The following is a 26986-nucleotide window of genomic DNA, read 5'->3' as shown; positions in this document are numbered from 1 at the left end:
CAATTTTCCCCCAAGTTCTCAATTCCAATTTCATTTCCGTTCAATTTTCATTGCTTGAGAGGTATTTGGATGGACACAAAATCCCTTTGACTTAAACTTTTCTTTTCCTGCCAAGCACCAATCCCTTCCCTTGAATACTTACTGCCAATGATACCTCACATTTGAAAAAACCTTAGGCCCACTGTCATTCATCAGTCACACCAACAAAATATTTTCCACATTTTACCCATGCTTTCATTCTGTTTAAAGGAATTGTTGGTGCCCTGCCTCATTAAGCTCCAGCACCATTACCAGGCAGTTTTTGCGTGTATAAGTCAGTTTTTTGCCTTCAGAGGAAATATGCCATTGAGCACTTGATCCTTTCTTGCCTAATTCACTTCTGCTCATTCCAATTGTCAAAAAGTAAATTAGAACCCAAAAGTCATATGAGTCTGACCAGGCATCAACCAGCACTATTTTTGTCATCAAACAAGTCATGTACCCAAGTTCTCTCATAAACATTGGCCAGAAAAGCTTTATTTGTATACAAAGAAAAATTAAAATGATGTATGGGAATCCTAACAGTTAACATCTGGAGCATGTTTGAGGAGGATTAGACACTTTCAAAATTCATAGCAGGGACCTGGGTCTCTCAGGGAAAATCTAGTCCACATCAGAAAACTCTCAAGGGGAAAGTCACCAATAAAACATGCAAGTAGAAAATAATTATACTGCTAAACAAATAAAACTGTGTGCGTGATTAAGAAGTGCAATCCTTGCAAAGATTAGTGTATTTTCAAGTTAAAGTTGCATATGCAAAACGGCATGAAAGGGAGGATGTTCTGTAATTAACTTGCATTCAGACACCTTTTAAGTCAGTCCACATTTCTGTCAAATAAAAATATTATAAAAAATTCAACCACAAAGCTACTAACTTAGAGGCGAAGATTCAGCTGCCTTTACATAAAACATTTACCTATATATATACATATATATACACACAGACACACACATATATACATAGAGTTATATCTTCACCAAAATTTAACTGAGGATACTGGGAAAAGAAATAACCTTTAAGATCACTACCACATCAGAAGCATATCTGTTATGTGAGAGGACACACATAGGTTGGATGTGAGAGGAGTCTTTCCCACCACCCAAGGTGAAGTGCCAGGAATTCCTGAAAAGGGGAGGAAGAAGTGAGCCATATGGGCAAGCTGTTCTCCACCTGTGCCGTTTTAAGATCAGGTATTCATGTCTTAGCCCATCTTCTGGGACTTGGGGGGGAAAAAAACCAAACCAAACCAATCAATATTTTACTAATTAGCAACGTTTAAGTAAGCTGAAAGTTAACAATCTGTTTTCAGCAAGGTATTTAATTATGTAGCAACCACAAACACTATTGTTTATTCAAACCCTTAATTAGTTCACTTTACTCATCCACAGCAATTAAAAACTGCAAGTTCTTAGGCACAAGTAACCTGAAGAAAGGTTTGAGGTCCCTCTGTTTAAGAGCGCACTGTTACAAAAAACAAAAGCAAGTAGATAATAACTTCAGTTATGCAAATAAGTAATGAGAGCACAGATGAAGTCTAAGATATCAAATATATTTAGCTACCTGCTGGAATAGCATGGGCAAGGCACAGAGGCAGTCCAGCTCTTCCTGGCAGCTGGGTCTAATGGTGTTCATGTCTCACTGAAAAGCACTATTCCTGGCCTGATCAGCTGCAGGAGATGTCTCAAGCACTCACAAAATTAAGCTCAGCTATGTGTTTTCTGAGGTGTGCCTTGACATCCTTGACAGTGCATTTCAAGGAATTACTTTAAACAAAAACATGATACAGTTATAACTAAAAAATTTCTGGAAAACACATAGTCCTGCCAACTGCTCCAACTCCTACCGACACAAGAAGCTGATAGACTTTAGCAGGCTTGTCCAGCATTGCAAAACCCATAATTCTTCCTAGAAGGTCTCAGGTGATGAGATATATACCTGACATATGAACATCATGCTTCCATCACACGTATGTGCATTTCAATGTCTGGCTATGTGCAAAGTTTCCTGTTCTGTAACATATTTTATGTATTTTGGTTGCGGCAGGAGAGGAATCAGAGCAGAGAGCTTTTCATTGTCCCTACAGAAAGTCATATCTCAGCCCAGCTGGAAGGTCACATGTCACCACTCTATTATATGTACCTCAATCTGAAGTTAAGCAACTGTTTCTTTTACTTAAGCAAAATTGATAAAATAGAGAATGGCATTGCCACATGGCCCAAAATAAATGCATGTTAATAACATCTATCTGTTAATGATTTTAAAAATTATTTCTTCCAACAGCCCCTACATCTACCCTTGAGATGAGCAACATATGTTTGAGAGTTCTCTGGTATACTACCAGATGGAGACTGACAAACAGAGGCAGAGGTGAACTTGAAAGACTAAGATTTTTTTTATTTTATTATTACTTTAAGCAAACTGAAATTGCCAATTAGTTTGAGACAGCTTCTGGTGCAAGGAAATATAAATTTTGAATTGCTTACGGGTTAGCAAATGCAAAGAAACATTTTTCACTGAAAAAAGGTCACACCTTTTTCAGCATTATGAAGAACTTTCTGGAAGCTTGGTTTTATTAAAGCAAGGATGGGAAGACATTTAATAAATGTCTAATTATCTTCAGAGCATCCAATATTTGAAGTGAAATTTATTTTCTTGGATGCAAAAAGACAAGCAGGTACTTAAAGTACACACTCACGAAGACATCTGCTGTCTCTGTTTTAAAAGACCATCTCAAACTGCGAAGCTGGATGATTAAACAGAAAGTGAGAGAGATGAAACCAGACAAGGTTTAACTTGGTACCTTGAACCAAATGTTCCTGCCATGCACATAACTTCAAAAACTGTCTGAAGAAAAACTCTCACACAAACGCCAGCTTCCTCAGCTGTAGGGTTTTCCACAGAGCCTTCTAGAAAGCAACAGAGTTTCTTTGGTTTGCTTTGCACAGGCAACATTAGAGCTTCACCACCACAGCATTGCTATCCATAGGAGGTTTCACAAACAAAATCAAACACTTGTTAAAATTTTTTTGCTTCTTTCTGGCACTATGGCACGCTGTCCCCAAACCCCCTAAATTTGAACAGTGTGCAAATGGAACTCAGGGAAAGGGAAGAGGACCAAGACATTGGATTTAATCCTGCAGCACAGCACATGCCTCGGGAGTGTAGATGCTTGAACACCAGCCCTGAATGACCATGTTTGATAGCAAGGGCTGAGAAGGGTACTAAATCACATTTAAGAAAAGATTAGCTGCACAAGCGTTTCAAATGGCCTGGGCACCCCAGGAGCAATGACACAAAATCCTGCTGAGGCAGAAGTCTACATGTGATTGTCACCTGTGTCATGGTACAGCATGCCACAGACACAAAAGGCTTGCGGCAACGCCTTGACAAACACAAGGTTCTGTTTCCTTTCTCAGCCCTTATCCTTCCTCCCTAAATCACAGACAGATTTAGTTTGGGATCAGATGAATTAATTTCAATACTTTTGGTTTTCCTACTTGTGTAGCAGGGAATGGAATCTTCACTATTGCAGTATGTGATACCATTACAATTGTGTAATTGTGTAAGTTCTATTACGCTCTTGGGAAAAGAAAGGCACCACACAAGAAGGAAGGTATTAATTAATGATTTAAGCAACAGCCAGGACTAATTTAGACACTAATGCTGGGTGGGGCAATTTCCATGAGCTCTGCTGCACCACAATAAGGTTAGTCTATATTTCATAACCCTAGGGAAATTGCTTTAAACAATTATAAAATCCTCATGGTTAAACTGCTAATGTCTGGTACTTCAGGGTTGCAAGGTAGCACCCTACTTCCACCCAAAGGTTCATGCAGAGCCCCTACCTAAAGACACATCAGGAAAAGAAGTTCTGCCACCAGAGAGAAAATGGAGAGTGCTGGAAGAGGGTCTCAAATGTAGGTTACAGCAGGGGGAAATGAGAAAGATCTGACCTCGATGTATCCTTGCAACTGATGGTACTCTGGAGCAGCAATCCAGTCTCATCTCTTTATTTCCACACCCCCACGTGAAGCTCAGCTCACACAATCTCTGTGACTGGGCAAAATTATTGCGTGAAGTACAGCTGTGGTGCCAGGTATCTCCACGATTTAATCAGACTGACTCCATCTCCAGCAGCCAGAGGCAGCCACAAGGTTACTGTCAGAGGTCATCTGGTATTACTGCTGGGTTAGTCTGCCACCAAAGAGACTTTCAGGTCTCTCACGTCACAGGCTGGAAACCAATGTTGTTTCCAAGGGTCCCCAGGCTGTACTTTACCTGATGATCTGGGAGAACAAAGGAGCAGGTGTCACCATTGCAACATATAACATAGTAAAGAGAGGATAATACAGATAATACAGTGAATTACAGGAGACAAGTGACTCAAGCAAAGGTGAATGACAACAGAAGTTATTAGGTAAACAAAGAAAATAATTTCAAACTAGGAGAAAGGTAGATTTAGAGAGCATAGGGAACTACAAAGCACTGAGGCCTCATGGACAACATCAATTAAGGCACACAAGCCACCTGGCCCTTTACCAGGCACAAGAAACATTACAATTTAATGAGATCTTGGTAGTGCAGAAGTCCTGCAAAGGCCTGTGTATGGCTGTTATGGAAGACTTCATAGTAGTACAGCCAAATTGTTAGCTCTTATGCCTCCCTCCAGGACTGAAAAGAATCCAGTGCACTCCTGGGGCACAGCTTCTGGCTTAAGCTTCCTCCAAAGAAACAGACACCAAAGCTGGTCTAACTAAATCAGTCTTGGCAAGTAGCACAATCAGGGGTTGCTTCAAAATTCGCTACTGTGCCATAGCAAGATACCAACACAGATAGAGACTGGCATCAATCTTATTCAGGCGTCAGACCCCTCAAAACTAGAGACAGGCTCTAAGCTGAAACAAAAGCATTCAAATATTTCAGATTTTGAGTGGAGATCTGAGCAACAGCAACATCTGTGTTGATGCAAGTCCACAGCCAGCCTTGGTGCAGTCCAGTGCATATAGGGGCAACTGATGTGGCTACTGTTCAAATAACTCTTGCCTGAAACTAGTACCTCTGGAAGGCTTTTTAATTAAAAAGGATTTAGTGCCATTAAACAATAAAATATCAGAACCCCAGAGGAGGCATAATTGCAAGAAGAATTGTGCAGCTCGGCAGTTTCCAAATCCACATGGTGTTACTGGCAGCTGGCCTTCAATTATGAGAAGGTAACAAGAAAAAGCACACAGCCAGTGACAGTGGGGCAAGGTGCCCACTGTCCCTTAAAGGAGCCCCTACTGCTCCCCTCAGAGCTTCTGCACTGACTGGGCTTTGAGACAGCTGCGGCCCCAGAACTTGTCATAATCTCTCCAACTACAATGTGGATAGCAAGGTGTGCAAAATTTACCTGGTGTAACTTCAGTGTTACCATAACCTGAGTGGGCTTCACATACAGGAGCAAAAGCTTCAACTTGGTCAGCCACAAGTATAGAAAATCTGCTTTCAACAAGCTCTGGCTATGGGCCAAGATCTGCACTGGCAACTTTGCAGAACAAATTCATTTAACAATAACCTCCATCCTGCCATTTCAGCATCTCCCCACAAAGACCTGCCCTCAGTGGGAGTTGCATAAGAACAAATAAAAGCCAAACAGAGCTAGAGCGAAATAGCTATCACAGATTTTAGAAACTTCTGTTGTTCGCTCTTTCAAAGTTGTATAAGCAGGCCAAAAAAAAGCTTTGATTTGGTTTGGGGTTTTTTTTGGGGATAGGGAAGCAAGTCATGCCAAAGTTAAGCATGTGCTTGTTTTGATAGTCTATACATTTCCCTTCATATTTTGAAAGCATTTAAAAATAACACTTGAAAAACAAGAAATCTTCCTAAAGAGAAAAAATAAGAATTTCCCTACAGAGCCCTGAACAGAATACTTTGTTTGACCAAAATTAATTCCCTTCCACATTCAATTTGTCTCAATGATCCTGCTTCTTGCTGTCAAGAAGCAAGAAAGACCTCCCTCACTACACGCAGAAAGCTTTTTTCTACAGCTTTCAAGGGACACAGATGCCTTTATGAACTCCTGCCAGGTAGCTGCAGTCCAGCAGTGTATGGGCTCCTCATTTGCTAGGATATCAACCCCTGTGCTGTGAGACACATCAGCCACCTATTTCTCATTCCAGTGACAATGATTTAACCTGAAGCAGAGGCTACTCTAAACCTCAGCTACTTGGCTTTAGTGGAATACTGATTACCCAGATACCCATAATATTCTTATTTCACAATTTTATTTTAAGAAAATAATATAATGACCAATATACTGAAGCAGATGAATGCTAATACAGCTGCAATCACACTTATGCGGAAACTGATCTACATGGAGAATTAAAATAAAACCAAAACTCAAAGGAATGAAGAGAAATCCCCACATCTCAGCTGGGTGAAATTGCCAATCTAGTTTGCTGCATAACTACAGATGACAAAATTACAGCAGTGCCACTGAAGAAAGAGAAGATAACCCTACATTCAGAACGTATCACAAAAGTGCACCCACAAATGAATACCCACTACTTCAGTGAAACCTATAATAATAAACTTTCTGTAAAAATTCAGGTTTAATTTACCTGCTTGTCACAAAAAAAGTCTGTAACAGTACAGGCCTACATGGTTTCAATCATAAAATCTTGGTCTAATGTGGTGATCTTTCTTATATTCAATTATTGTGAACATATTCCCAGCCCTCAGAGTCCGTCCTTGCATGACAATAGTGACTCTTTCAGGGATGCTGACATGCCTGCTAGGTGTTACCTCTTGTAAGACAACAAAAAGAAGTCTCAGCCTCAGCATTTCTAAAGAGATCTGACACAAGAGGGACCGTATGGATTGTCTCTGCTTCTCCTGTACTTTATAGGCTGCCTTCGCAAGCAGCTTTTTCAAAAAGGGCTGAAGACAAACGTTGCAATCACAAGGGAAGTGATCTTGTAAGGAAATATCTTGCAAATGCACACATTCCTTAGCACAAAAGGCCTGTAAGCCCATCCCGAACGGATTTGTCTGGCAAAAGGCTGGTCTTGAGTCCCTGTATGCACAAAAGCCTGAATAGGCACATAGCACTGGACACCAGATTAACTCTCAAGTTTCCCAATGAACAGATTCCCATCTCCCTGCAGTTGCTCTTGTACCCTCAAGGTAAATACTCTTTATTTATCTTGAGATAAGCAATCCAAAGAACTGGAGAAAGCACCACTGCTGAACCATGCCCACAATTCAAACAGGGATTCAGAAGCTGCCACATTAAAGGAACAAGAAGAATGTCACACCTCAGTGAGCAGCTCTGTGGCATCACGTAGGGACAAGAGCTGACATCATGTGCAGCTGGAATACTCACACACCTGCTGAGCACGTAAAAAGTTCTTCATCCCACTTGCAGCTTGCCACTCTGCTAGGCAACCTGCTGGGCCATATCTGCTGTTGAGATTTGCAGAAGGACAGACTCAAGACTGACAGCCACGAGGATAAGAGTGGTACATGAACAGCAAAGCTATTAAAGCACAGTTTGCAAAACCTGGAATTCCCTAAGGAATGCTCCAGCTTTCCAAATGTTTACCATGTAAATTCTTCTCCCCATCTTGCATTCTGGCTGACACAAACAGAAATTTGTTAACATCTGACAATAATTTACCAAAACTTATCTTATAAACAAAAAAAACCCAAAAAATCAGAAGCAGAGAATCACAAGCAATCAACACTGGATTGAGACTCCGGATATTTCCTAATACAGCAAGGAACTAGAGCAAGTTTGTCAGGTTCATGTCTAGTCAGGCTATGATCATCTTCTTCAAGGACAAAGACTCCACAACCTCTCTGGGTCACTTGTCCTAGGTATTTGACAAACCTCACCGTGAAATAATTATGTTTACAGGAAATTTTCTGTAGTTCAATATGTGAACATACACATTGATAAGATTTTCCCTGAGGCTTCTCTTCTCCAGGCTGAAGAAGACCAGCTTTCTCAGTCTTATCTTGTAAGAGAGACACTCCCATTCCTCAATAAACTTCACAATCATTTGCTGGACCTGCTGAAATAAGTCCATGTCTCTCTCATGCCAGGAAGCTCAGAACCAGACAAAGCACTCCAGATGTGTCACCCCCGCAGAGTAGAGGGGAAGGATCATCCTTCTGAACTGCCACTAATGCTTTTCTAATACAACCCAGGAAGCCACTGCTGTCCTTTGCCTCAAGGGCACATTGCTGCTCATGCTGAGCTTGGTGTCCACCAGTACCTCCAAGGCCTTTTCTGTGAAGTTGTTTTCCAGCCAGTCAGCACTGATACACCCAACTATTCCTCCCCAGGGGCAGAACCTCATAGGATGCCTGTCAGTTCATTTTTTCAGCCTTTTGACTAATTCACACTTCATCAGTTTGTCAAAGAGGATGTTATGGGAGCCTGCGTCAAAAGTCTTACTAAATTAAAGAAAAACACCTCCATTGCTCTTCCCTTAGCCACCAGGCTAGTCCTCTTATCAGGTTCATCATGCATGATTTCACCTTCATAAACCTATGCTGACTACTCCTAATCACCTTCTTGCCCTCTAAGTGCTAGGAACCCATTCCCAGGATTATTTGTTCTGTTACTTGCCAGGGACTGATAGAAGGCCACTCACCTGTAATTCCCCAGATTTGCATCCTTGCACTTCTTGAAGATAGCGGTGACAATTGCAGGAATCTCCCTCAATTGCTATGACCATTCAAAGATACTCAAAAGTGACCTCACATCAGTATTAATCAGCTCATTCACCACTCATCAGTACATCCTACCAATTGCTGTGGACTTGGGTATGCTGCATGAAGTGTTCCATCTTCTAATTCTCATCCAGTTTGATTAAGTCTTCATTGCTTCCAACTTTATCACTGATCACAGCGGCCTCAGATTGCTGAAAGTGGCTCTTACCAGTAAAGGCCATGATGAAGGCAATGAATACTTCAGTAATTTCCCCATCCTTTGCCAAAGAGTCTCCTGCTGCACTCAGCAGTGGTTCCCCATTTTTTTCTCCTATCTGTTTAGAAGCCCTTTTTGTTCCTCTTCATCTCACTTGACAAAATTCTGTATGGGCTATGGCTTTCCCAATGCTATCCCTTAATGACCAGCGTATGCTGCCCGGATCACCTTTCCCTGCTTCCAGCTCTTCTACATTTTTATACCGAAGTGGTTAAATCATGAAGAGACTCAAACTCAATGCTTCCTCTATTTCAGTACCCCATTTGGTTTCAAGTGACTCAATTCAATTCCTAGGGGATTTCTGGGGGTATACCCCAGCAAACTTTCTACAAACTTGAAAACCTGACTCCTAGTCAGGAGCAGCAGTCTTAAATATTTGAGTACAAGTATGAAGTGCTTCTGCCAAGTGATGACCTTCCCTAAACATGTTTTGAAGGTACTTCCCAAACAACATTTAATCTTTTCCTCCTCTCCATTTCCAGGAGATGAGATGGAAGTCCTGCACTGCTAGAACCTACTTCAAGTTCCAAGTAGGGGGCTAAGCAAGAACAAGTGATAAAGATCCTTCAGTGACCACTCTAAACCAGAGGGTGTTCAATTTTCTATTGCTCTAGATCTTCTGTTACAAAGACATTACCTCTTCATCACAGCAGCTCATTACCATTCACTTTGAACATGACTCCATAAGATGTCATGGAATTCTATCAGGTGATGGTAATTCAGGCTCCTAAACTGCATACTGGCAGAGATATAAACTTCTTGTTTTATATTGGACAGTGAAAGGCCTCCTTGTTCCATTCTTATTCCTTGCTGATAAAACAGAGGTTGAAGTATATGCACAATTTGCTCAACAAAGGAACAAATCCAAGGGTTTAATGATTTTCTGAAGTGTTTTGCAATTCTCCCTAGCAAGGAGTTTACAAAATGCTGCTCTTCTCACTGAAACAAACACCATTTTCAGGATAATTAATTTTTAAAAAAACTTGTTTCCAAAAGTATGAAAGATATTGCACATTCAAGTAATTTATTAATCTGCAGTATTGCATTAAACCATGGCTTTTTCCACCAGTGGTTTCAAGAGTAGTTGAAAGTCCAGGGTCTTAAAGACTGAAAATAAACAGGTTTAGAGGAAAGAAGTTAAAGTCGGTAAAGAGTTTTAGGTATCCAGACAGAAAAGCATTATTGGAAAAAATTCTGCCGTATCCAGTGATTTCATGTTAATTACGAGGTAAATATTAATTCATTACACTTGAAAAAGCTTGCTTATCCATTCCAAATGCATAACGTCTTTAGTAGCCTGAGGAGGATTAGCAAACAGCATTTTAACTTTTGAAGTCACTTAGGAAAGCAGGCAAGGCTGAAGAGGTAACCAAGGGTGGCTTCTGCAGGGAGGGGCTGGAGCTGTCCCATGCTGGACACGACTGGTTCCAAAGATCCACTGCCAGGGCACAGCTGAGCCCCTCAGCCAAGATAACAGAATCAACTAGGATGGAAAAGACCTTTGAGATGATCAAGTCCAACCTAGGAACTAACACCACCTTATCAACCAAACCATGGCACCTCAGGGAAAACGTTTGCAAGAAAGAACCAAACACTGCCTGGCAGTGAGGAGTGAGAAAAAAAGTGTGAGAAACAGCCCTGTGCAGAGCATTAAGCTCAGAGAAGATGGAGGTGAGGTGAAGAGATGCTGCAGGCACCAGGGCAGAGACTTCTTCACAGTCTCTGGGCTTCCTTGGTGGATGAGGTACAACTACAAGGGAATCCTTTGTCGTTGTAAAGCAGTGAAGGGCCAAGGGGTGTAGTACTATTGTATGCATAAATTTTTAACCTTTGTCAGTGCTGTGGTGACATTTTGATTTAAGTGTGGGAATTTACACGCACACACACCACCAACCCTTCAAGATAATGACAGTTTAATAAATAAAGCAAAAGCTGCACATGCAAGTAAATCAAAATAAGGAATTTATTTACTGCCTCCCATTCACAGGCAGACATCCATCCACTTGGTGGAAAGCAGGGCCTCAGCATGGATAACCATTACGTGGGAAGACACCATCATGCATGATTTCACCTTCATAAACCTATGCTGACTAGTACTGAATGTCTCTACTCACTTCTCCCTCTTCTTTCCCGTTTCCCTGAGCTTTACTGCCAACCGCATAATAGAGCGGGAATAGCCCATCAGATCACCAGTCCCAATTACGTCACCTCCCAACCTCAAGCAGACCGCCAGGCTCACTGGCCTTGGGCAGGGTTTGGAGCAAGTGCTCTGAAGCTGAGCAAGGGCTGTTGTGAAGAAAGTAATCTCCAACTCAGCCAGACCCAAGACCATCTCCACCCCTTATTTCATGCTATTTGTATTATGCCAATGTCCCACACTTCACAACACGTTTAAGTAATCTCTGACTATGTCACCCCTTTTCTTCGTCATTCCTGATATCCCTCCATACCAACACAATATCTTCTCCATACTTACACCATACACTTTGCACCCATCAATCAGAACTATATATCCTCATTAACTAATATCCTCTGTCCTTTAGCAGAGGCCAAAGCCAATTCTCCACACTGCCGGAGCTGGCTAATAAACTGTTTCATTTAGACTTCAAAGCATAGAAAGGTCTTCACAAAGTACAAGCTGTACAAGTCACTGGTTTGAAAGACAGAATGCTAGACAAAATGATCCAATACACCTTGCCTTCAAGTGTACATGCACATAAGGCTGTAAAATCTAAAGGTGCCATTCAGTCCTTCATGGAAGAAGTCTTTGCAATCACTGAAAATGCCTTCATCTCACAGTGTTGTGAGAAACAAGTTTACCTCAGGAAGCAGCACAAAACACTTTCACTTTAGACTTTTCCATCTCTATTTTCTACAGGATGATGTACCAGTTACCTTTGTTACTTTTATCTCAGTTTTCCAACTAAGCCATTATCTTTGTAAGACAGCTCTGTGTGCTTGCTGAAGGCTAAGTTATTAATAATCACCACTATCCAAGCAACAAAACCAGATGAGAGCAAAAAATATCCAAACTAAACACAACCTTTAAGAAGTCTGTTCTCTCATTTTCATCTTCTCCTGCTAAACAAATATAAAGAATGTATCATATCAACACAAGTCCCTACCTTTATGTTACAGAGAACTGACTGCACTCAGACATTTAAGCCAATCTTGTCCTTGCTAAGACTGGGCAAGGCAAACAGGATTGGTTTAAAGCTGTGCCTATAAGGAAAGGCTCTTACCTGCATTAGCCCAGGGAAGATACCAGGGGCAGCTGACATTCACGTAGGTGCCAGGCAGTCCATCTGGCCAGCAGGCATAGTCATCAAAAGTTCTGTTGCAGAACTTGCCTTCTGCAGAGAGAGAGAAGGGAGGCTCATGCCACTGCCTTGTACTAATACAGCAGGAAGGAAAAGACTGAAAAGCAGAATATAAAAGGAAATGACACAAGCATTTAAGCTCTGATGTGGAATTATATGACATTTATTTATCCAAAAGAGTGAGTTTATCTTCAAACAGGAATCTGTTGTTTCAGGGAGGAACTAAGGAACAGATTAGGGTCTTACACTGACTCAACAGACAAGAAAGTAATGGATTAGTATTAATTTACCTATAATTTTTTACACTCTTACTTGTCACAGTTTAATTTAAAGTCATTTTTGCTATGAACACTAAAGATAATAATTCCTCAGAATGGTTCAAATTCATGCAGTTGGAAAGTCTACCCTAATATATAGGTCCACCAATGAAATACCCACACACAACCATAACTTTGCATTACAGCTCAATCAACATGAGAATACTTCTACTTCAGGTTCATTAAACTGTCATTCTTAGAGGGCAGCACTCAACTGCTCAACAGAATAATGCAGCAGAGGGAGATGAATGTGTCCCTGCCATTGTCATCAGCTACTGCTCTCACTCTGACATAATAATGTAGTTAAGACAAGGAATATTAACAGTTTAGAAATAATTCTTCACAGGCACACCTTTAGACACATCTTCAGTGTGTCACAAAAGCACTGAAGCAGAGGAGAGTCTGCATGGTGTCCAACTGTGAGCATTATTGACAAGCCAACACTTGTCCTCTAAACACCACGATGCTGGCACATCACAGATGCTCTCAGTATATTACAGCAGCTCAAAGACTAAGACAAGCTACATTCTCCTTAAGTCACTTGCTGCCTTTTCCAAAGCCATTTCAGCATTTTACAAGGCTCAGAACAGCTTACAACCCACAAACTCCTAGTTCAATATGAACAGCATGGTCCCAGATTTCTTAACACCTTGATACCTAAAGAAGTTTCAGGTCTATTACATCAGTGGCTGTTTGATATGGTACAGATACCACTTGCCACTGCATAACACTCTGGACCTAAGGACAAACATCTTTACAATGAAATTGCTCCATAAAATGCTTCTCCCAGCAGAAGGAAGAGCCCCACAGAGAGCAGGCAGGAGCAAATGGGATAAAGAAGCAATGAACCAGAAAGAAGTATTTTCCAAGTTCATAATCACTCCCTTGCTACTGTTATCATGCATTTTAAAAATTAATACATCCTATCTCTACCAAATCAGCTTACCTGCCACAATGGGGGGTGTCTCATACAAGTATTTCTGGCACTGGAGCTGATACTCCTTCCATTTCTGCACAACCTCAGAGAGGGACCCATCTGAACTCTGAAAGAGAAATCACGACTCTCAGACATTGTAGAGATTTAAACTGCAGGGTTTTTCACACAAAATGAGTGAGCATGAAAATGACTATAAAAAGCCACAACAGCACTGCTCACCACAAAGGGCAGAAGATGATGCTATGTATTTGCCTAATTTCAACCAAAAAAAAAATTCCCCTTCTATTTCCACCACAAGGAAACAAAAACCCAACAAACTATACCATATCCTCACTGAAACCAATGCTGAGATAGCCTTGCTCTCTTGAACATGCCCCAGTTGTGTGATTTTTCTCATGAAAAGACAGGGACAGCAGTAAGTCCTTTATTAGTCAAGGTTTATTTTCCAACAGCAGTATTTCTGCTTTCCTATAAATGAAAATTCAAGATAATTCACCATATTCAGAGGATGTTCCTCAAGCATTCTTCCAAAATACAGATGAAAGCTTTTCCAGCTTTCTTTTTTCTTTGATTAACAGCTTTTCCCTGCATCCTGCATATTTTTCCTGCAAATGTAGAAAGATGTGGAGCATACTTTTTGCACATTTTGACAGGCTGCAGGTTCCACCATCAGCTACCCCAAGTAGTGACAGGGTTGGGGAAAGGTATGTACAAATTTGATCTGAGGACAAAGGAAATTAGCTGCTATTAGAGTGAGCAGCTAACTCAGGGCTGGCTGCTCACTCAACCCTAGCAGATGTCCTACCTGGCTCACAGAGGCTCCAGCTTTACTCACTGCATTTGAGTAGAGACATTACTCCTTCTCCCCCGCTCTTTGTATTTGTATAAACCAAAACCTCCGGATTAGGAGGCTGTAAGTGATCAACAATGAAAGTAACTCATCCTTCTTTTTCCAGAGAAAGCCCCATGGATGTCACAGACATACAATCAAAAGCATGAACCTAATGGTACAACACACTAATGCTGCTGAGTGGAAGGAAGTTCATTTAATCCCAGATGCCAATCAGTTTATTTGGTGAAGCATGAGGGTAAATAATCCTTGCAGTTTTACCCTCCCAGCTTCAATTGCTGATTTTTATTTTCCACTTGTGCTTCTAAACCTTTTCCAGATGGTTAGAATAAAACCGGAGTATGGGAAAAATAATTTTAAAATGAAGAAGTAATTTTAAAACTGTACTGCATTTCAGAAAAGTCAAACTGAGTTCTGTCCACTGCAACCAATACGACTGAAATTTAGACACCAGGGCAATCACCTTGGTGTAAAAACAGAAAAGAATGGAAAAGACCTCTCAAGTCCTCTTCTTTTATAGCTTTCCAATTAAAAACCCATTTGAAAAGAAATTATAAAAGCACCATATGCATAATGCTTCTGCCTGGATTAACCCAGTACATTTAATTACAAATATGGTCTTGCAAATGTGATGAAAAGTACAACATTTAGTAAATACCTGTATTGTGTTTCAAGAGTACCAATAACTTGTAGCTAGGGCCTCATGGCCATAATTTCAGAAGAATTTAGTCAGCTCCCCCTGAAGTCAAAACAAGCACAAGCCTGTGGATCTTGGAAACTCTGACCCTGTTTGCCTGATTTAAATCACCTTATCTATGCCAATAAATGCTGCAAAGTCTGTCTTTTGTAAAACAAATGGATTCTACTGAATGGAAAAACAAACCTGTGGCATAGTGATCTATGCTCAACATACCTGAAGGGGAAAGAAAACATCACCTAAATTAGATGTACAGGTGTGTGTAGAGAAACAGATAATCAGTAACTAAACCACCATTTACACATCCATGTAGGCTGAGTAATGATAGATGACCTGAATAGAGGGAGACAATCAGTTTTCAAACTTAAGTTTCTCTCAGGCATCTTTACGAAGTGACTTTTATGTTCTATATCTTTTAGAATCAGAGAATCATTTAAAGGTCTTCACTTTACAAGGGCCATTAATTGAAGTTACACAAGACTGTTTCACTATCATCACCAGGTTAACAGTTTAATAAAGGAATTAAAAGGAACATTTCCAGGATGAATTCTTAACTTACAATTCAGTATAATTTCAGAACTTGCTAAACATCACACATCTTTCCAAAAAGTAACTACTCAGCAAGCATGTTGATGATTACATCAGGTTAATCCAAACTTAGCTTTTAAAATCATTACAAGATACATATGCATACAGACTTTCATTCAGAAACAAGACTCTACCTTTTAAAATATCCTGACAATATCCTAAAAACTAAGAAAAGTTTCACTTCCACTAAGAAAAGTAGCTCTTTTGGAGTCAGGAAGCTTTAAAAGAGTTTTTCTAAATCAAGCTTTCATCTATTGCCTTCATGAATGCAGGAACAACCAGCTTTAACTACAGGTTAAAAGCAAGCCTCTATGCCATAATTTAATGAAAAAGTAAGAGCATTCTACTTATAGAAGCTTTTCAGAATGTGAAAAGACAACTAAAAAGGAGACTAGCAAACTATAAGAATGAAATATTTAGACATGCCTTTCTCTGGTGATCACCTATCTAGTACACGGTTTTCTATTATCTATAGTTCGTTGCAATAAGACAATCAAATATAAATTCTAAGACTACATAATTTGTTCTCTCTGTGTAACAGTTCACTGTGATTCAGCTAAATACTGTGGTTTGTTATCTGACAAACTGACTTCAACTTGATTTTAATACATGCTACTTACTTTCTATTTCTCAGAGCTTATGGCCCACAGGAACAAGAATCACAAGTTACACAGTGCCACAGATTTACCATGTGCGTAGATATTCACATATGAGAGACTGCATTTTCTTGAGAAGTTATTTAAAGCCTTCTTCAACAAAGCACTAAATGAAAGTATACAAAGCCAAGGTTCCTGGGTCAGTACCTGCAATTTGGAGCAAATGGAAAATGCATAGTTTTGTTAAACTCAGAATTGTTTTCATTGCTCAAAGCATGTAGTTGCGGGTTTACTCGAGGTTATTTTTTCCTGTTATGTTTAACCATGGGTGGAAAAGCAGCAGTAGTTTTGCTTTGGTGAAAATAAATCACAGAAGGATAGCAGAGGAGAAGATGGAAACACAGCTGACTGGTTAAAGTAGAGAAGCTAAAAGGCGTGAAGGGTGAAAGACATGAAGGAGGTGAGTGACAGTGCAGCCTAAGGAGCATGAAACAAATGAAGAACAATTAGGACAGTCAAGAGGACAGACTGGGAGCCTCTCAGTATATGTATACAATTAAGTGCAATTAATCTCTAGTGAGCACTCTCCAAATTAACACATTTAACAATCTGAAGTCAGAATTCTTTACAAATCCTTATCACCTTCATAGGAAAGCCCCTTTCTATAGCCATCCTTTGTCTTCACAAGGCCTGCTGTAAAAGTGAGCATTTTAATCACTTTTCAACATCTTTGAAACTATTCCTGCTGAAACAAAAAGCAGCATCCACACAGATCCGAAGTGATCAATGCCACAAAAGCAATATTCTAGTACAGTGAAATCTGAGCACACACGGTATAAAGCCTCCAGAGAAAATGTACCATGAAATGGAATTAAAGTGGAAAGAAGAGTTCTCAGAGCTTCAGAGGCAACTGGTGATCCCTGGGATTATCTTCTCTCTTCTCCCACCACCACATATAAGGTCTCACATGCAACAGAATGAGAAATTCCTCTTTACATTTATATTTCTTTGTCTTTGCTTGTCTGTTTTTAAACAGGACCAGTTACGCTACAACTTTTTCATGTTTTTAGTATTTCTGGATAACAAGCAAGACTTTATCTTGCTGCTAAAGGCTCACATGTAACATTACAATCACTGGAACCTCCAAATTGCTAATCTTAATCTTCAAAAGCAAACGATAAGGAACTTGACATTGAACAACAATTTGGCACAGCCTTGGTATTCTTCCCTTGGATAGTAATGCTGGGATATCTACCTCGTGAGAGGAGGATTCAGATTATGTTTACCACCTTTTAGCTCAGAAGGGCACTGGTGAGCTGCTTTTAAACTTCACAGCCCTTTCTTGAAAAGCCCAAAGGCATACATTATTTCAAGACTATTCTGCTCAGGATCAGCAAAGCAACTAAGTCCAAAATAGGTGAAGATTCCACATTACAAGCCTTATGCTCATTCTGACTCGTAACATTCTTTCTGGTATAATATAGATCTTAAACAAATCATCACTTAGGTAACACAAGCTACAGGTTTGCATCAACAGAGCAGAGCAGGACAATGCCCTCCCTTGCCTGGCTGGTGATGCTGTGCCTGATGCTCCCAGGACATGCTTGGCCCTCCTGGCTGCCAGGGCACTGCTGGCTCATCTTCAGCTTGCTAAAAACCAGGACTCCCAGGTTCCTTTCTGTGCCACTGCTTTCCAGCATCTCATTCCTCAGTCTGTCCCTACATCCAGGGTTTCCCCATTCCACGTGCAGAATCCGGCACTTTCCCTTGTTAACTACACATGGCTGATGAGTGCCCAGGCCTCTGATTTATTGAGGTCTCTCTGCAGGGCCTCTCTGACTTCAAGAGAGTCAACAGCTCCTCCCAGTTTTGTACTGCCTGCAAACTGCTTAGTATCCCTTCCAGTCCAAGTTGCTCATGAAGTTGCTGAAGAACAACAGGCCACGGATCCCTGCAGAACTCTGTGAGAGCCAGGACCCCAGTTGGATGCCAGCCCATTCCCTGTAACCCTTTGTGTCCAACCCATGAACCAGTTGCTCACCCATTGCATGATGTGTTTATCCAGTTGTGTGCTGGACATTTTGTCCAGAAGGATCCCATGAGAGACAGTATCCAAAGCTTTACTGAAATGTACTGTACTGAACTCAGTATTAACAGAGTTCTTTGATTCACTGTTCACCCCATGATAAAACAATTCTGTAGAGGATCAGTCCTTCAAGTATAATACTTCTTGAAGATCTAAAGACATTCTGGAAGTGTGTTAGTGTGGGAGAAGGCTTTGTTGCTCAACTCTCCCAAAGAGATGATATTCAACCCAATTTTGTAACTACTTAGTTCAACTTCTGTGTAATAAGTTAATCTAAATCCATTATGTGCAACATCTCACAGTCCAGTTCTCCTTTAAGAACTGAAGCTACGCCAAAGGAGGAGAAGGTACATCAAAAAATGATGTCTACTACAGATAATTCAAAAGAAGTATCATTAAGGTACCCTTTCAAAGAGATCATAACTTAGATCATACTTCAGGATGACATTCCTAGATTTCTGTATTTATCACATTCTCTTCCCACATTACATTGCCCAGTATCAAGTTTAATGCAGTCATTTGACATTATGCAACACTAAGTGACCCTCTGAGATAAAGTCATTACTCTCAGTCCCTTCTGTAGGGCTGCTTGACTGATCAGATGATATAATATTAATTATACTTCCCAACTCATATTTTACAAGATATTTCATCAGTGGTTGGATCACTCTGTACAAATTCCTCACCCTTCAGAAAAAACAAACAGGATCAAAACAACTTATCTTTCAGAGGGAAGCCAGCTTCTAGGAGCTTTTCCTGTAAATGCTTCTGTTCCTTAGTTACTAATGAACCAATTATTTCAGAAGCTCAGAAGCGTCAGAAAAAGAAATCTTTCAGCATCCTCCTTGCTAGTGAAAAGCAAAAAATGGGTTCCCTCAAAAGGAGCTACTGAATTCAGGGAGAAACTCCCTGATGACACCTGCCAGCTGTTCTTGCCTTTGGGCTGCAGCAGCTTAGTACTTTAAAGTCCTTGAAGAAAAACAGAAAATATCAGGACTTCGATAAAGGCAAATCTTGAGAACAGTGTTTCACCATCTGTCCAAGCATGGAAAGCCCTCTGTTCTGTCACTGACTTCTAGTTCCATGACATCAAGTTTTTGAACTCACAGCTGCAAGAGGAAGCACTCATTAGACACATATGATCAACACACAGAAGAGACATTCCTCTGTCTGTCTCTTCAGACCTGCTTAGCCCAGATTTCTTTTTCTTTTGGCGGTGTTTGTTGCTGTTGTTATTTTTGTTTGTTTTAAACCAGTGGCTGAATCTCAGCCACCTCAGGACCACTGCACCACACAGTCCCTCATCCTGGACTTCCTGCCTTTTTCTTTTCTCTTTTATACACCTGCACAGCTAAGGAAGGAAGGTTTTGCTGGGCTCAATCCTACATCAGCCTGTAAGGCACCTATAAGGGCACTTACCAGCACCACCCCATTCCCATCTCCCAGCCCCTCCATTCTTAAGACCTGCTCTTACTAGATTAAGGAAAAAAGAGTAAGCACAGGCATCTCCTAAAGGTTTAAAATGCAGAATGCTTCTGCACAGAATCTCAGATAAGTAATTTTAAAGAACAAAACTAAAACTGATTTGAGGCATACTCCTATTTCTTGGTACTTCTGCACAGGGAGCTCCCAGTTCAGCTGACTGATTGGTGGAACAATCAGTCCAAATACATGAACTGTCTGAGCAGGCAGGAGAGTTCAGCCCTAACCACAAGGGTTTCCATTCCAGGACCAAACACTCCAGGTCTGTCCTGGAATCTTTCATTTGTGCTTTGAAAATAACCAGTTTTCCCAACCCTGAAAATTTTGTTTTGACAAGGTGCATCTCAATGAGAAAAATTCCTCTTGGCCCTGTAATTTTCTGGATCAAGACAAAATATTTGGCATTCAGAGACACAGATGTCAAAGGAAACTTTTAAAGACCTAAATCAACTTGCACAGTATACAGTTTCAAAATAACGGGAATAAAGTAAATCCTAATATTTCAGCATGCTAAAAAATTTAGCACCACCTAGAGAAATAAATAAATAAAATCAAACTCATGTAGGTTAAGTAAGATAGTCTGAAAAAGTGGTGCCAACCTGTGTTTACAGGGTTCAAGTTTCTCTTGTTTCTGTCTTCAGTAATGGACAGACCTGGGACAAGAACAGTTACATGCAGAGTTCTTTTGTCCCATGAAGAACTTCCCAAAGCTGGAAAGATTTTTGTCTTTGATGACTGTAGGACCCATGAATCCATATGCTCACTGTTGAGACAGGTACACATTTAGATTGGCAGCAGCTGTTACCAGAAAATGTTATTTTCATTACAATGTCTTTCATCTGTTCTGGTAAGTGTTCCCGTCAAGGATGTATTACATGAGCCACTCAAAAATGCCAGAAGAAAATTACTGAGCAACTATGCAGAGGGACAGAAGAAAAATGCAAAATTCAAAAGCAACTATAACTCACAAACTCTTGGAGAGAAGAAAGCAATCCAACAATTTTAGTGGGAGATAGCATACAGCACTCATGAGAATTACATTATGATACAAGGAGATTTTACTGCGCATTGCAAATCTAGACTGAAGTGCTCTTTAGCAGGGGACTGTTATTGATGCAGTCATACAACAGATCAAGCAAAACATAATAGTTTAGGCATGCATTTTTAGAAAGATACACAAGATATAGCTCTAGAAACATCAAGGAATGAAAAAGGCAGAGTTGAAGAATGCTACAGGAGGAGCAGAAGCTAAAAAGCTGAAAATGAGAGCAGAACTTCATATATACACTCACAGATCTAGAAACAAAATTCAGCCTAGGCTATTGGAAGAACAACTCAGCATTTCATTCATTAATAACACAGAATCATAGAATTTGGGTTGAGAGACATTTAAAGATCATCTAGTTCTAATATCCCTGCTGTGGTCAGGGACATCTTTCACATAGATCAGGTTGCTAAGAGCTCAATGTAACTTGGCCTTGAACACTTCCAGGGATGGGACACACAACTTCTTTGAGCAACCTGTTCCAGTGGTTCACCATACTAATGCTCATACAAATTTCTTCCTTCTATCTAAAATCATTCTACCCTGCTTTAGTTTAAAACCTTTTCCTATGACACTGCAAGCCCTGGTAAGAAGACTCTCTCAACCTTTCTTATAAGCCCCATTTAAGGATTATAAGGTCTCAGAACATTCTCTCCACTGGACTGAACTATCTGAGGGCTCTCAGGCTTTCTGTGTAGAAGTCTCTGATCACTTCCACAGCCCCCTTCCAGACCCAGTCTAATAGGTCTATTTCTTTCATTTACTGGGGACTCCAGAGCTGGATGCAGCACTCTAGGTGGCATCTCACAAGAACAGCAGGGAAAGAACCCCTTTCCTTGCCCTGCTGGCCAGGCTGCTTTGGATGCAGCCCAGGATACAACTGGGTTTCTGGACTGCACACTGCCAGCTGATGTCCAGCCTCTCATCCACCAGCACCCTCAAGTCCTTATCTGCAAGGCTGCTCTCAATCCATTTTCACCAAGCCTGTATGGATACTGACAATTTTCTTGATCAGGTGCAGGACCTCACACTTGGCCTTGTTGAACATGGGCCCACTTCTCAAGCCTGTCAAGGTCCCTCTGGATGGCACCCCTTCTCTCCAGTGCATCAACTGCACACTCAGCTTAGTGCCACCTCAAACGTGCCAAACTTACTCAAACCCACTACATCCACTAATAAAGGTATCTAAATTACTGGTCCCACTACGGAGCCGTGAAGGGCATCACAACCATGTACTATCAAACAGAATAGAGGAAAAATGAGGGATATATACAGCTGGAAAAAGCTGAGGAGTTTTAGAATGGAACTATGCCTGATCATAGGTACCTATAGTTCCCTTTAACATGGATGTGTCCCTCATGTTGTCTCATGCCAGACCTACAGAGAGGCACAGGATTCCCCTATATCCTACATCATATCAATTAGTCCCATACAGGATCTTGAATACTGTAAAAATTTTGAGCAGCTCTAGATGCCTACATTTGGGCAACTGACTCATCTCTAAGCTGCTCAAGCAAAAAAAAGCAAAGAACACCTGTCAAAGCTGGACTTCTGTCTCCTCTTGCTGAGGTTTACAATGCAATTATTTAAGCTGGTTCTTTAGGACATACTGAACCAAACGCATTTAAAAGGATCTTTATCTTATGCTTGTAACTCATTGGTTTCTCTGTACCAGCCAGCAACTGGACAGTCCCAGTGCTGGCTGAGCAGAGGAACAGACTGAGCTGGCAGCCCCACAGAGCCATGGAATTGCAACATTTGAGTTTCCAAGTTAAAAAAAGTTACCACAGAAAAACGTACTGTAAATAATCTGTATTTTCACTAAGCAGGAAAAACTCTAAATCTTTCCACTTTTCATACCAAAACATCCCAACACAGTTAAGCTCCCCCAAGTTTTCGAATGACTATTTAACAGTCACCCTTCTCAAAGGGCCATGGTACAAAGGGTAGCTACTTTTTCCAAGATCACAAATCCTGTAGCACTGTAAGCCTGGCCACCAATCTGTCATCTCATCACTGCAATCACCTCAACAACAAGAAAAGAAAAACCAACCAAATAAATCAGACACACTAATCTTCACAAACCTTTTTCTCACTGAAAGCATTCCCATCTACACTTTTTTATTTGTAAACAGAGTTCTCCAATTACAAAAATTACTCAATAGAAAAACAATCACCACAAAGCTATTTAAAAAAGAACATCACACACAAACCCAAAAACTTCAGTTTACAATTTCATGGGTTCTGCATTTACTGTTGTTTAGAGAATGCCAGAGTAGAATGCAATCAAATCTGTACTGCTTTTACCAGTTCTAGTTGAGAGTAGCAGTTTATTTTGGTTTTAACAAATGCAAATTAACTCCCTCAGAAGCTCATTGTCACAGTGGCTCAAGGTTCACTGTCCGAATTGTCTGCTGTACGGCTTGTCCCTGCCAAGGCAGTTATGTGTAGCACCTTTACAAATGGCCAGTGCTTTCATCCTCAGTTATAACACATTTGAGAGCCGAGCATACAGGAGAAGTTCCGCCAGCGAAGCTCATTCTCCAGACGTCATCTGTTTGCTTTCCAAATCCTAAAAAAGTAAAAGTACTTGACAAATTCATCCAGAAGAGATTTACTTCTCTTTCCTGCAATCCCTCTGAGCCAGGGAGCTGACTACAGAAGTACAGACAGGTCAAGTTGAATCACAGACTTTCCTTACTCCAGGACTGCAAAGCAACTCATGAACCACCCTATTGCTACAGCAATCAGCTCAGGTTATTCCTCCAGTCTGCTGCATTAACCATGCATACCAAATACTAATATGCAGTCCTTCTTGTGCAGTCAGTACCAGAATCTCTGGCTACAGCTTAATCAGTAGCAAAGGATCCATGCATTAGTTCTGCAAGACAATCTCACAAGCCACAATGATTCTGCCCCCAAAAGAGTAGCAGAACAGAGGAACTTGGAGGCAAGACCTAACTTTTATTTTTTCAAAAGTTTATCCCTACCCCACCTGCAGGCCACTTCTGGAACGCTTTGATTTTCATCAATTGGGATCTCATTAGACCATTTTCTCAGTACACAGGAAATCAGTGTATTCTCTCCGTGCATGATCCTCACCAGCCCTGGGGCTGGATCTTACTTCTTCACTTCAGTCAGACAGCACAGCCTTCAGTCCAGCAGGTCTGCTGTGGGCAGCAGCCAGCTTGAAAGACAGTCATAACTCTTCACAGATATCAGCCTGCCTCCACCTCATTCCTTCTTTCCTACCCTTACTCTCCCTAGGGTATATGCAGCTAAAGAGGATTGTGGTTTAAGGTACAGAAGTGAACTGCAATTGTGTTGGTGTTAAAGCTGACGGCTTCCATTTCTTGCCACTTTTCCTTGGGGGCACCTTAAAAATAAAGGGGAAAGTGAGCAGCAGAGGAAGATGGCTGTTCAAGCAGTAAGCACACTGGTTTTTAGAAAGCAAGAGACAGGACAAACTCCAAGGGAGAAGCAGCTTGGTATGGCATGCAGAGAGCTTCAAGTAAGCCGGACAAATGGAAATATAGAAGAGAGAGCCACCCCTCCAGTCAAGTCTACAAATTACTCATTTTGAGGAAGGTGAAACTGTGCACAAATCTTCCCCTCCACCCAGCTCCAATTTTAACAGCACTGAAGCAGTGACCATGCAGTAAAAAAGCTGAAAATGGATAGGTCGCTTAAAGGAATTAAACTCATTCCATGTTAGTAGTTTCAGAGCTACATGTTTCCCCATCTGACACTAACCTTAAATCAAACACCACTTGTAGGAACAGAATACATTCACAGAAAAGATGCTAGAGAAAAAACTTAGAAATTCTAATAGCAGAGGCTTGGCTTGACATGCATTTTCAGAGGAAAAGTTTTCCCTCTAAGTGAGCCTGCTCTGCAAGACTTATGTTTTCATCTCAGCTCACTCTTAAAATGTACTTTTGAAGTACTGGGTCATCTTATAGCATAACTATCAGCACTTAAAGCAGCATAAACCAGCACCACTGGTTGAAAGCAGTGGTTTCTCTTTGCCCACAGAAAGGTGGTGATTTTCTCCCCCCCGCCTCACTCCCTTATCTCCTTATGCCTTATGATGCACTCATATCATCAGCACTGCAAGCCAAACAGCCTTACTCTCAGAGGCAAAATTAAACAGGAAAAATACTTGACAGGCTAAGTGTTGCTGAGGCAGAAACAAACACAGCACAGCTCCCAGGGAGACATAAGAACAATCTTAGTTATCCACCATCTTAGAACTGAGTAGTAAGTAAAATCCTATATAGCACATAAAATTAATTACCAGTACCAAAATGTTAAGCTAGGAGTCAAATGTGTTATTCAAAAGAAACAAAGACTTGAGGACTTCAGCAATTGGAGAAATAGCCCCTAATTTCTCCTCATCTACACTCCCTACCATAAAGCTCGTGATTTTTCACCTTTTGCAACCACAGTAACCTTGAGGCCAAAGGACTTGATAAACTCATCAATTTCTCACACAGCACCTTCTAGATTCTCCCACCAACTGCTGCATCCATCTCACACATGCCAGCTTGACCAGAAAACACCCTTCAGAAACAGATCTAATCTTGACTTGAAGACTCCAAGTGACCAAGAATTCACTGCACTCCTAGGCTAGCTGCTACTGTGGTTTATCACCTGCAGTACTGAATTCTTCACTTGTTTCAGTCTGAGTTAAATTAACCATACAAATGACTTTGCTTAAAAGTAACTACCTTGCAAAACATGAAGTATGTTACAATAGTTTTAATTAATAAGATGGATCTGAAGTAATAAAAATTGTATCTGACTCAATTTTCCCAAGATAACAGGTTGGTTAATATTTATGAGGTTCAGTAACTTTTCAGCCTTTTCACAAAACAGGCAGATGTGTATCAGATTAAACAGTTAAGAGTTACTAGCGAAAGCAAATAGAAATTGAATTTTTCATAGACTGCTACTATTACGTACCACCACACTGCTGTGGAGCCCTGCAAAGGAGAGTCCAGGCTCCTCCATCCCACTGCCACTAAGCTGGTTTCTGATAAAGAAGCCAGTTGTCCTTTAGCCTCAGATTATGCAGACTTGTTAGACAGTTTTATTTTCACTAGCATTTTTGAAACTGTTGGTTTGTACTTGTTGCCATCAGCTTCCTTACCTTTTCCTTATACATAACTGCCACCACTTCCATTTCTTACCAGAATGGTTTAAGTTCTGAGAAGACATCTGCAGAGCTGGAGGTATTGGGGACACTATCAGCATCACTATCTCCTCAAAGTTAAAAATACTTGTGCTTTTTATACGATAATGTTTTCCTTTCACGCAATTTTTACTCTTTCAGCTTTGCAGCTGCAGATGGTACCTTACATTCTTTTTCTACTTTTTCAGTTTGAAGGAATTAATTGGGTAAACAAGTCAAAATCTGTAGATGGAAGTGCTGCATATCAGGGCTGTAGATCACATCTGCTTTTAGAGATTGGTAAAAGCTTTCATGCCTGAACATCTTGCCCAAAAAATACATCTGTTCCTTGCAGCTACCAAAGCAGCACACTGCTGTACTGCAGACAACAGTCCCTTTTTCACCTCAGGCATCTTTTTTGCTTTAGCATTGCAGATTATGACAGCAGAAAGTTCACTGAAACACTTAGATTTAAAATAGGTAAATAAGCCTCTGTACGTGAAACTTCTGCTCTAACACCACTATATAAGTAAAAACACTTATTACCCAGGTAGAATTAAAAGTATTAAGTAGAAAAGAAAGGAAAGGTCAGCTCCAAAAACAGGCGGGAAATGGCAGAAACACAGAAACCCTTGTGTTATAACAACCTGCAGGAACAGCTTCTGTTCAGGTCACTAAGATGCATCCTCCTGCTTTTTGGCAACCAGAATTTATTCAGATGCAGTTAAGTCCTTGTGCATGAAAACCTCCTGCAACATCTTTTATACAACAGTCTCCAGTTATTGACACAAGCAACAATGAGGTTAAATCCTTTACAATTCCTGTCTCCAAAATGACAGACCATTCAGATATACAGAGTGTTTAAAAAAGGTGGAAAAAAA

The 26986-nt window shown here is 40.7% G+C and overlaps 1 protein-coding gene across 1 annotated transcript in view; it reads right to left on the bottom strand.

Annotated features, from left to right (window-relative positions):
- Positions 1-26986, bottom strand: part of GLP1R (glucagon like peptide 1 receptor) — a 79665-nt gene that overhangs the window by 39008 nt on the left and 13671 nt on the right. The window contains exons 2-3 of the mRNA XM_041404393.1: positions 13598-13694; positions 12257-12367 (exon numbers count right to left, since the gene is read on the bottom strand). Coding sequence (XP_041260327.1) covers positions 12257-12367; positions 13598-13694 — 208 coding nt within the window. The remainder of the gene's footprint in view (positions 1-12256; positions 12368-13597; positions 13695-26986) is intronic.

This window comes from Onychostruthus taczanowskii, unplaced genomic scaffold (assembly GCF_017590055.1).
Source record: "Onychostruthus taczanowskii isolate IOZ18803 unplaced genomic scaffold, ASM1759005v1 scaffold21, whole genome shotgun sequence".
Lineage (NCBI taxonomy): Eukaryota > Metazoa > Chordata > Aves > Passeriformes > Passeridae > Onychostruthus > Onychostruthus taczanowskii.
Note: the sequence above shows the minus strand (reverse complement) of the source record. Positions and strands in the feature narration are given on the sequence as shown.